Here is a 12,532-nt window from a genome sequence, read left to right on the forward strand (position 1 = left end):
TGTAATGTACTGCACATGCCAATAAATAATATGACACTAAGGTCAGTGCCGGTCTCCTTCTCCTACACACGTTCGTGATTGTTTGCCTGCTGACCAGAGCTCATCCTTGGCCCATTCCACTGCATGAGTGGACATTGTTCTAGCCACTTTTGCTGATGCCTGAAACCTGCACTGTGATGCTGTCTGGTGGTGCTGACCATTCCACAATCCTCACTAAAATCATCAGAAAGTGTGTATGTCTGGCCCAATTCCAAGCTGCTTACAATTTGTATTCAATATGTATGGAAGCCAGAATTCTCAACATTTCATTAACCATCTGGAACCTTGACTTTTATTCCTGCTTCATTACTCTCTGGTCATTATTGTTTAGTCACCAGTCTACACGACCTGACAGTCTGCTATCTGATTAGCTGGTTGAATGGTAAAGTCATAATATTTGCAGTGCCCAGAAAGAAGGCTGGATTTATACTTTTTCCACCCCTAGGCCAACGTACTTGTTGCTCCGTATCCATGTCCAGCCCCCTCTTTTGTGTGTAACATCCATATAATAGAAGGAAGATACACTGAAGTAGCTGGATGTGCCTGAACTAGAAACCACATAGCACTGCGGTCAAACATCTTGCAATGAAAGAAGCCAGTAATATCCATGTATAGCCAGGCCTGGATTTACATCACTGGAGCCTATAGGCACAGATGTCCTGGCTCCCTAGACTTTACCCTCCATGAACCTATAAATCACCACCGCAGTGTGCTGGCTGTCACTTCTCCCTTACTTCCCTTGCCCGTAGCTACAGGTGTTAGTATTAGGTAGCCAGAGGTACCCTTGATATTAAGTAGCTGGAGGTGCCCCCAACAGAAGGGAGAACTGGTCAGTGGAATGCCAAGAGCTGAGTGAGTAACCTCTCATTTACACTCTGCTTGGGAGTCGGGACTCTGAATAGGGAAGGAGAGAGGGAGGCACTAGGGGAGGGCAGTGAGCCGCCTTTCTATCATCAGCTGCCTGTAAATCTAGCCCTGTGTATAGCAGTTTCCCTTTTTAAATGTACAACTCCCTTGAGCAGCAGCTCTCCTCTTCCATATGTTGCTCCTCATTTGCAGCCTTTTTCCATGCGCAGGCTTCTCTTCTATATTCAGCAACCCTTCTTCCATGTCCAACCCAACCCCTCAGGCAGCAGCTGCCTTTTTGGCCTTCCCAGAAATCTGGCCCTGAAATATACTGTATACATCCACTTGCCTGTGCAATACCTTTTAGAGTTTCTGCATGCAGCTGTTTCAAAGGATTACAATAAAGTTTTGCTCAACATTGAAAGTGATAAACCCATAGGAGAACTTATTTTACAGTGGTCCATTACCAGGCCCGTTTCTAGGGCCGTGTGGCCCGTGCAGGCGCCCTGGGCGTCGAAGGAGTTGTGGGCGCTGTAATGGAGGGGCGAGCCGCAGCCGGGGGGAGGGCAGCCCGAGCTCTCCCTCCCTTCCTCTCCGCGGGCCGCCCTCCGTGCTCCCCCCTCCTGTTTAGCCGGAAGCAGCGTGTGTATCAGCGGCTGTGAGGAGAAGACAGAAGAGGAGACCGGCGGAGATTGGAACCAGGGAGGTGAGTTGCGCTCTGTACACAGCGCTTCCCTTCCCTGCAGTCAGACTCGGAGGGGGGAGCACGGAGGGCGGCCCGCGGAGAGGAAGGGAGGGAGAGGTCGGGCTGCCCTCCCCGTGGCTGTAGCTGCCCCCCATACTGGGGGGCAGCTACCTATTTAACCTATACTGGGGGGCACCTACCTAATCTAACCTATACTGGGGGGCACCTACCTAATCTAACCACACTGGGGCGGGGGGGCACCTACCTAATCTAACCTATACTGGGGGGCACCTACCTAATCTAACCACACTGGGGGGCACCTACCTAATCTAACCTCTACTGGGGGGCACCTACCTAATCTAACCTCTACTTGGGGGCACCTACCTAATCTAACCATACTGGGAGGCATCTACCTAATCTAACCACACTGGAGGGCACCTAACTAATCTAACCTATACTGGGGGGCAGCTACCTATCTAACCTATACTGGGGAGCACCTACCTAATCTGACCTATACTGGGGGGCACCTACCTAATCTAACCACACTGGGGGGGGGGGGGGGGGGCACCTACCTAATCTTACCTATACTGGGGGGCACCTACGTAATCCTACCTATACTGGGGGGCAGCTACCTATCTACCCTATACTGGGGGGCACCTACCTAATCTAACCTATACTGGGGGGCACCTACCTAATCTAACCTATACTGGAGGGCCCCTACCTATCTAACCTGTATTGGGGGCACCTACCTACCTAGCTTATACTGGTGGCAACTATACTGGCTACCTATATTGGAGGTACCTACCTAACTAACCTATACTGGGGGCACCTACCTATCTAACCTAGGCTGAGGGCAACTATTCTGACTCCCTATATTAGAGGCACCCACCAAGCTAACCTGTACTGGGGGCACCTACCTATCTAACCTATACCGGGGGCACCTGCCTATCTAACCTATACTGGGGGAACTATACCGGCCACCTATACTGGAGGCACCTACCTGGCTAACCTATACTGGGGGCAAATATACTGGGGCACCTATGCCTGGCTACCTATACTATGCCTGGCTACCTATACTGGGGGGACCTATAGCTGGCTACCTATACTGAGTGCAACTAGACCTGGCTAACCTATACTGCGGGAATGTATACCTGGCTCCACGGGGGGGCGCAATTTTAACACCCTCGCCCTGGGTGCATTTTAGCCTAGAAACTGCCCTGTCCATTACCTTTATTAGCATAATCAATACTGTATACAGGTGAAATGCGAAAAATTAATATATTGTGGAAAAGTCCATTTATTTCGGTAATTCAACTTAAAAGGTGAAACTAAAATATGAAATAGATTCATTACTTGCAAAGTGAGATATCTGAGATATTTCAAGCCTTTGTTAATTTAATGATTATGGCTTAAAGAGACACTGAAGTCTCTTTTTTTACCTGTTTTTTTTACTTGGCTCAGCTTTATCTTCTTGAGCCAAGCAGAATAACTGTATTCCAGGTGAAAAACTAGTTGTTTATGCCCCTGAAACAGGTGGGCAAAATCCTACGACTTTCCTGGTCGCAAATTTTGCTGCCTTGCAGGGACAGGAGGAGGCAGAGCTGTTTGCAGTAGCTCTGCCTCTTGGTGTGTTGATCTCTGCCTCTCCCCGCCCCTCTGCTCACTCTGTCCTAATTATTCCTCGCCCGTGACTCATAGACTCGTCCTACAGAGCGAGTGGGTCATACAGTGGGAGAAGCTGCATTCATCAGCGCTGGTCTCTCCTGTGTACACTAGAAAGGTATGAAGTACACAGGAGAGTGAAGAGGCTGGAAAAATATATACTATTAGCTAAATGATTTATATTTATATGGGATGTGCTGGGAAACAGGAAGAGGGGTTGCAGCCATTTTATTCAGGAAGTCCTGGATTTTTTAAAAATGTAATAAAACAAAAACTTAAAGAGACTCCGTAACAAAAATTGCATCCTGTTTTTTATCATCCTACAAGTTCCAACAGCTATTCTAATGTGTTCTGGCTTACTGCAGCACATTCTACTATCACAGTCTCTGTAATAAATCAATGTATCTTTCCCCTGTCAGACTTGTCAGCCTGTGTCTGGAAGGCTGCCAAGTTCTTGTGTGTTGTGGTTCTGCTATGAACTCCCCCTTCCAGGCCCCTCTATGCACACTGCCTGTGTATTATTTAGATTAGTGCAGCTTCTCTCTTATCTTTTACAAGCTGGATAATCGTCCTCTGAGCTGGCTGGGCTTTCACATACTGAGGAATTAGACAAGGGCAGAGCTATTTGCAGGAAGAAACGAGCAGCCTGAAACTTCAGTGCATGAGAACTGCAGGGGGAAAGAAACACACAAATGATCTCTTGAGATTCAAAAGGAAGGGTGTATACAGCCTGCGTGTGTATGAATGTATTTTCTATGTGTGGACATACTGTACATCAACCTACTTCCTGTTTTGGTGGCCATTTTGTTTGTTTATAAACAAACTTTTTAAAACTGTTTTTAACCACTTTTAATGCGGTGAGGAGCGGCGAAATTGTGACAGAGGGTAATAGGAGATGTCCCCTAACGCACTGGTATGTTTACTTTTGTGCGATTTTAACAATACAGATTCTCTTTAAGGGCTCTGATTGGTGAAAACAGGGGGAACAGCATTGTAAAAGTAAGTGTTTTATAGAAATGTAATTTATTTTGAAAAATAATTTCACTTCAGACTAAAATCAAAATCTCAGACCATTAGAATATTGTGAAAATGTTCCATATTTTAGGCTCAAAGTGTCACTCAAATCAGCTAATTATTCCAAAACACCTGCAAAGGGTTCCTATTTCATATATTAGTTTCACCTTTTAAGTTGAATTATTGAAATAAATTGATTTTTGCATGATATTCTAATTTTTGGAGTTTTACCTGTATGTCTGATTTTCTTTTTTCACTGGAGGCACTGGAACTACCTGACAAAAGCAGCCTTTCTTAAAAAATTACATTACATTTACTTTACTGCAGTATGAAAAGATTACAGGGAAATTAATCTAAAATATATATTTTATTTAAGTATACAAACTCCAATAAATTAGCCTCCTGGTTGCATCTTCTCTGACCTCCTGGGTGGAACCTGTCACTGGGTCAGTGGGTAAAAGAGCTCAGGGGTCCTGGAGTTAGACAAAGGGATCACCTGTACACCATTGCCAGAACTATTTCCACATGTACAAGTTCCAATGTTTTTAGAAAAGTTCAGCAAGGAAAATTCCATCCCTTTACAGGAAATCTACTCATCGTATGAATATGTACTGCAATTCCGTTAAAGCCGTCAGTTGCCACAGTGTCTCAGATAGATGTATTAGCCATTCTTCCAAATATCCAGGGATACCGGAAGTTCTTTAGTTCATCTGATCTGTGCTGGCTCGGAAGGCTCATACGCCTATAGCTATAGTCTTGGTAGGCTTGTTTCAGGAATAAGCATGAGTCATAAAATAAGTTCTGTGTGTCTTTAGGACAGCTGTTGTTCTTACATGGAAATACATAACTTTTCAGTGCTAACAGAGAATAAATTAATACTAACAAAGGAAATTAGATATGGGGACGTTTCTTCACTTGCAGACATTGACCCACTGTGTGACTCGGCACTCCTCACACATGACGTAGCAGCACCAGTGAAAGCGGCAGTTACATCTCTCCCGGCGGGTCTGCATGAGGATATTGTGACCCCGTCCGCAGCACAGGCTGGCACAGCTGTCCATCTGATGGCTGGTCTTGTTGCAGACCCGCCCTTGTGTGCCTGGTGAGTCTACCAGAGGGTCCTTCTCACAAAAGTCAGGAGATTTCTCAAAGTAGACTAGTTCCCGCGCCAGCCTCTTCTTGTTGAGGCGCGGATGGAAAGCTCCACTGTTCTTGTTACGGGAGTTCACAAAAACGGCCCGCTGCAGCTTTTCCCGCAGAAGTGTGCTGACAGCCCGGAAATCAGGGGTCACGTGCCAACACGTCTTAAACTGGCAGCTTCCTGATGTCCCATGGCACTTACATCTGCGCTTCATGTTTTCTGTCACTGCCTGAAAGAGATGACAACAAGCAGTCAGTGAAGTGCAAGAGCGTACATTAAAAATAGCGATGCAAAATTATGGTGCAGGGCAATGCTGGTAATGACATCTTGTCACTAACATTATTTAATGTTTTAGGACACCTGATACAGCAGATCTCATCTCCTCCACTACCTAGTTAGTTTGCAGGTGTCCTGCAGCCAGTCAATCACCGTGCAGGGACTGAAGCTGCATAGTGATTGGTTGGCTGGAGGACACCTGCATACTAACCAGGAAGTGGAGGAGATGCGATTGCCAGGAGCAAGTAATGTATAACTATACCCCTGCCTACTCCAACACTGAACCCTCCCTCTACCTATACTTAACCCTAAGACCCACCTGGTGCCTAACCTTAACCACTCCACCCCCACTGCTTAACCTTAACCACCCACTCCCCCTCCCCACCTAAGTTCCCTAAACTACCCCCTGCCGCCACAGGTGGCAATAGTAAAAGCCTAGCGCCCGCTAATTATCAGGCACCTTCATTTAACTTAATTGGCGCTAATTGCGGCTTTTATTATTGCCGCCTATGGCGGTGCCATTTTTATCACCTGCTCCAAGTGTTTTTTAGGCTGTCATAGAATATGCCATTCCCTTATCCAAATGAATGGCTAGAGCCACTGTTAAGCAACTGGTGCATCGTATGCAAATTGGGAGATGGTTGCTTCCATGAGATGGCTTCCTTTTAAACCTATGTAACACCCAATATATATTTTGAATAATATTTTAATATTATCAGCAGAGGGGAAACAATTAATTAATACATTGCAAAGTGAGAAGTTAAATGATAGAAGAAACTCGCTGTGTAATTCACTCATGTTGTCTGATCCACCATGAGCCTGCTGGGAATCATCTTTACTACTGGCAGACAAAAAAATAACTAGACAGCACCAACTGCCATTATCTATAACCACATCTGCTAACAATGAGATAGGCTAAAAGGTTATTTTATATATACTGTAGATATACATATACACAGATGGAGATACTGGTTGCTTGGCAATTGGAAACAGCCATTATTTCCCACAATGCAACAAGGTTCACAGAAAGGAAACTATCATGACCATGGCCCTGACATCACACTGTGGGAGGGGTTTCACCACAATATCAGCCATACAGACCCCCCGATGATCTATTTCAGAGAAGGTAAATATTTCGCATGGAAAAGGAGGTATCAGCTACTGGGTTGAAGGGTTGAAGCTCAATCCTGGGTTAAATTTCCTCTGTAAATTGAATTGTGAATCTATGTATACCACCCAAAGTGATTGTTTCTGGTAATAACCCACCACTAAGCTGACAACGACTGTATTATACTGAGCTGCAGTGCAACTTATCCTCATCCTCATCCCTCCACTCTCCATAGGACAGAAGAAGATGCTTGGCAGAAAGCCAAGCAGCTCCTCTGTACAGTGATCATGCATAAACTGTTTTATGAAGTGATCATGAAAGATTGATCTGGGCATCATTGCATCATTCATACAAAGCATGTACTGTATATATATTTGACATATGTATAATTAAGTATGCATACAAAGTACTAAACTGGGGCATTGACCTATAAAGCAGTAGGCTTGTTTATACTTGCAGTAGACTTTTGGATTGCATTTCTTTTTTTAAGTTACTGGTATGTCACATGCAGTATGCACAGTAACATTTGCTGCTCTCTGACTTTACTGGAACTAAATTAATCATAGTGTTGGACGTTCCTTGTGGTTTTTTTTTTCTACAAAAACATGCTTTTAAAAATGTTTCTAAAATGCCCCTTTTGTTTTTCTATTGTGTAAATTGCCTCCCTGCACTTATTCCTATGCAGATCAACATCATAATTTCAGCAAACACAGAGTAATGGCTAATTGAGAACCAGTTAATAACAGCCTTGTATCTTAAAAAAGGATGCATCATCAGTGAAAGACATTTTAGTCACACCTAGGGCTAGTACACCAAGAGCGCTTCTTAGAGTCTTGAAAATGCTTGGCTAATATCTTTCTATGGGCTAGCTCACACCAGAGCCTTTTTGGTGTGAACTAGTCCTCACCCTAAAAGTTTGAGTAGCTTAAAAAAAAAACTATGGATAACTTCTCATATCATCAATACTGGTGATAAGGAGCACAAAGGCTTCATGTAGAGCAGTGTTTCTCAACATGTTATTGGTATGTACCCCTTTTAAACCCCTGTACTCACCAAGTACCCAATAGCATAGTAAACATTATCACAAGTACCCCTTGACAAATATATATTTAATTGTAGTACATTATAATTGGTTCTAAACATTTTCCAAGCATTTGCTATTGCTTTTAATTAGCTAAAACACTAATTTGGTGTTGTTTAAATAAGATTTATCATTTTCAAAAACTCTAAATTTGTTATTCTTGGTTAAATCAAGCCTGAGTACCCCCTGGACCCAGGGTCGGACTGGGACACCAAGGGCCCACCAAGGAAGCCTCCCCCCCCCCCCCCATTTTGGGCTCACATACACATGTACTCTAGAAATTTTGCATGACTTTATGGTAGGGAATAGATTGTGAGCAATTCTGAGGACAGTCTCCAATAGGGATATGTCTAAATGCGAAACTAAATGGGTGTCACCACGCACTGGAACATCGGCGTGGTCATGATGAGTCATGGGCAGACTTAAAAAAAAAATACAAAACACAAAATAAGTAGCGGCGTTATTCACAGAGATTAGGTCCGACCAGATACATTGTAGATAAAATATTCAAGTAGTTACATGCCTCATGATAATTCATCAAGTAGTCAAATGGCAGCAGATACCCCCACAAAATGCAATCAGGTTGACGGCAGATACCCCCACACAATGCAATCAGGTTGGTGGCAGATACCCCCACAAGATGCAATCAGGTTGACGGCAGATACCCCCACACAATGCAATCAGGTTGACGGCAGATACCCCCACACAATGCAATCAGGTTGACGGCAGATACCCCCACAAAATGCAATCAGGTTGACGGCAGATACCCCCACAAAATGCAATAAGTTTGGCTGCAGATACCCCCACAAAATGCAATCAGTTTGGCTGCAGATACCCCCACACAATGCAATCAGGTTGGCTGCAGATACCCCCACACAATGCAATCAGGTTGGTGGCAGAGATACCCCCACACAATGCAATCAGGTTGGTGGCAGAGATACCCCCACACAATGCAAGTCCCCCCCAGCTTGGAAGGGGGGGCAGAGGGCACAGATCAGCGGGGAAGCCTCCCCCCCTCCCTCACCTAGGGCCCCCCCTTCCGCACACCCCCCTCCTCGAGAAGTGCAGCCAGCAGCGAGCGGAGAATAGCTTACCAGCTTCAGATGATGCTATCTCCGCTCCGCATGCCGCTGCTGCCCTGCTGGTCTCTGTCTCCTGTAGTGACGCTGTCCAATCACGCTCTAGCAGGAAGTACTGCGAGAGCGTGATTGGACAGCGTCACACACTACAGTCAGAGACCAGCAGGGCAGCGGCATGCGGACTCGGAGCGGAGATAGCATCATCTCTGTAGCTATTCTCCGCTCGCTGCTGGCTGCACTTCTGGAGGAGGGGGGTGCGCGGAAGGGGGGGCCCTAGGTGAGGGAGGGGGGGACGCTTCCCCCCCTCCCCGCCGCTCTGTGCCCAATTCCCCCCCTTCCAAGCTGTGCCCCCCTCCAGTGGCGTAGCTAGGGTGTTTGACACCCGGTGCGGATAATTTACCAACACCCCCCCCAAAAAGCAAAGCGCGCAGCGACAAAAAAAATGGGTGTGGACATGACATCACATGGGTGGGGGGTAATTGTAATGTAACTGTAACAGTAAGGCAGTGGGCTAATATAGGTAGCCAGAATAGTTTCCCTCAGCATAGGTTAGATAGGTAGGTGCCCCCAGTATAGGTTAGTCAGGTAGGTGCCTCCAATATAGGTAGCCAGTATAGTTGCCACCAGTAAAGGCTAGCAAGGTAGATGCCCCCAATACAGGTTACATAGGTAGCTGCCCCCAGTATAGGTTACATTGGTAGGTGCCTCCAGTATAGGTTAGATAGGTAGCTGCCCCCAGTATAGGTTAGATAGCTAGCAGGGTGAGAGGGCGGGCAGATAGCTAGCCGGGTGGGCAGATAGAAAAAAGGAGGAGGGGGAAGAAGTGGTGCGGTCATGGAAGAATTGGGTGTGGTCATGGACCAGAATGTGGGTGTAGTCATGGGTGGAGACAAATTTGCATGAATGGTGGGACATTAGATTAGGACAGTGGTGGCGAACCTTTTGAAGGCAGAGTGCCCAAACTGCAACCCAAAAGTCACTTATCTATTGCAAAGTGGCAACAGCAATTTAAACTAAATAAAAACGTTTTAACTCATACATGAACATTATGGAAAATCCAAGTTGAAAATAAACTGTGAAGATAAACAATTTCATCCATCCAACTCCTGAAAAATGTTTTTTTTTTTTTTTTTTTTTTAGAACCTCCCAGTTTTATTTTCTGTTTTAAAAAGTAGCTATTGTCTCATATGATGATGATTTAGCTTTTTCCATAGTCTCGCAGTTATGTGACCCTCAACAAGACAAATTCAGCAATCATGAGGTCCCCCATCAAGACAAAATCAGCAATCATGAGGCCCCTAACAAGACAAATTCAGCAATCATGAGGCCCCCAACAAGACAAATTCAGCAATCATGAGGCCCCCAACAAGACATTCAGTAACCATGAGGCCCCCAACAAGACAAATTCAGTAACCATGAGGCCTCCAAAAAGACAAATTCAGCAGTCATGAGGCACATAAATAAACAGCATTTCACATAAATAGGCAGAATGCCCCATTAATATGGTAGACACCTCTCACCTGGCTTCTGAATCTCCTCTACTGGCTGCTGTGCCAGGCAATACTGTTTTTGGCTGGATTGGGGATGATGTGTGGGCTGAAAGGCCTGGCGGTGATGCTGTGGCCGGCCTGGCGGTGATGCTGGGCTGTACTTGGCTGGTTGAAGTAAATGTTGGCCCGACTGTTGGTGGTGATGCTGTGGCCTTTTTGACAGTGATTCTGGGCTGGTTGGCTGGTGGTGATGCTGGGCTGGCCTGGATAGTTTAGGTAGTGACAGGTGCACCCTAGTTTAGGTAGCACCAGGAGCCTCCCAGCTTAGGTAGTGACAGGACCCCCAAGTTTAGGTAGCGACAGGAGACCCCCGGTTTAGTTAGTGACAGATACCCCCCAGTTTAGGAAGTGACAGGAGCCCCCAGTGTTTGTAGTGACAGGTGCCCCCCAGTTAAGGTAGTAACAGGTGCCCCCCAGGGTATGTAGTGACAGGAGCCCCCAGTTTAGGTAGTGACAGGGCCCCCCAGTTCAGGTAGTGACAGGTGCCCCCAGTTCAGGTATTGACAGGCGCCCCCCCCCAATTCAGTTAGTGACATGTACCCCCAGTTTAGGTATGACAGGAGCCCCCCAGTGTATGCAGTGACAGGGACCCCCCCCCAGTGTTTGTAGTGACAGGAGCCCCTAGTTTAGGTAGTGACAGGGCCCCCCAGTATAGATAGACAGGTCTATAGGTGTCCCCAGTTTAAATAGCCAGATCTATAGGTGTCCTCAGTGGCAGCGGAGAGAGAAGAGAAGCGGTGGGGAAGGGAGGACGTTTCCCCCTCCCCCTTCCCTCACCTTGGGGCTCCCCCTCTCTCGATCCCCCCTTTAGAATTAAGTGATGCGGCAGGCAGCGCCGCTGTGCCTGCCGCTTCTTTTCTCTCTCCGCTGCCACCCCAGGGCGGGCAGGCCAGCCACGTCCGGGTAGCTAGGGGGGGGCAGCAGCTAGCCAGGGGAGTGCGCATGCCCCATTTTGCCCTATGTAGGGACGCCCATGGCATGGTAGGCAGATAGGTAGCCGGGTAGGCAGTTATGTAGCCGGGTGGGAGGGTAGGCAGATAGGTAGCTGGGTGGGCAGTTAGGTAGCCGGGTGGGAGGGTAGGCAGTTAGGTAGCCAGGTGGGCAGATAGGTAGCTGGGTGGGCAGTTAGGTAGCCAGGTGGGAGGGTAGGCAGATAGGTAGCTGGGTGGGTAGATAGGTAGCCGGGTGGGCAGATAGGTAGCCAGGTGGGCAGATAGGTAGCCGGGTGGGAGGGTGGGCAGATAGGTAGCCGGGTGGGTAGATAGGTAGCCGGGTGGGATGGTAGGCAGTTAGGTAGCCGGGTGGGCAGATAGGTAGCTGGGTGGGTAGATAGGTATCCAGGTGGGCAGATAGGTAGCCGGGTGGGCAGATAGGTAGCCGGGTGGGAGGGTAGGCAGTTAGGTAGCCGGGTGGGCAATTAGGTAGCCGGGTGGGAGGGTAGGCAGATAGGTAGCTGGGTGGGTAGATAGGTAGCCGGGTGGGAGGGTAGGCAGTTAGGTAGCCGGGTGGGCAGTTAGGTAGCCGGGTGGGCAGTTAGGTAGCCGGGTGGGAGGGTAGTCAGAAGGGAAGCCGGGTGGGAGGGTAGGCAGTTAGGTAGCCGGGTGGACAGTTAGGTAGCCGGGTGGGAGGGTAGGCAGATAGGTAGCTGGGTGGGTAGATAGGTAGCCGGGTGGGCAGCCAGTTAGGTAGCCGGGTGGGTAGATAGGTAGCCGGGTGGGAGGGTAGGCAGTTAGGTAGCCGGGTGGGCAGTTAGGTAGCCGGGTGGGAGGGTAGGCAGAAGGGTAGCCGGGTGGGAGGGTAGGCAGTTAGGTAGCCGGGTGGGCAGTTAGGTAGCCGGGTGGGAGGGTAGGCAGTTAGGTAGCCGGGTGGGCAGTTAGGTAGCTGGGTGGGAGGGTAGGCAGAAGGGTAGCCGGGTGGGAGGGTAGGCAGTTAGGTAGCCGGGTGGGCAGTTAGGTAGCCGGGTGGGAGGGTAGGCAGTTAGGTAGCCGGGTGGGAGGGTAGGCAGAAGGGTAGCCGGGTGGGAATGTAGGCAGTTAGATAGCCGGGTGGGC

General features: G+C 47.8%; 1 protein-coding gene across 3 annotated transcripts in view; it reads right to left on the minus strand.

The window, feature by feature from the left end:
* Positions 1–4,594: 4,594 nt before the first annotated feature.
* The window catches only part of WNT10B (Wnt family member 10B), a 124,069-nt gene continuing 116,131 nt past the window's right edge, over positions 4,595–12,532 (minus strand). For all 3 annotated transcript variants that reach the window (XM_068267689.1, XM_068267688.1, XM_068267690.1), the window contains exon 5: positions 4,595–5,616. In XM_068267689.1, coding sequence (XP_068123790.1) covers positions 5,158–5,616 — 459 coding nt within the window. In that variant the 3' untranslated portion in view covers positions 4,595–5,157. The remainder of the gene's footprint in view (positions 5,617–12,532) is intronic.

The sequence above is a fragment of the Hyperolius riggenbachi genome, chromosome 2 (genome assembly GCF_040937935.1).
Source record: "Hyperolius riggenbachi isolate aHypRig1 chromosome 2, aHypRig1.pri, whole genome shotgun sequence".
NCBI classification, from domain to species: Eukaryota; Metazoa; Chordata; class Amphibia; order Anura; family Hyperoliidae; genus Hyperolius; species Hyperolius riggenbachi.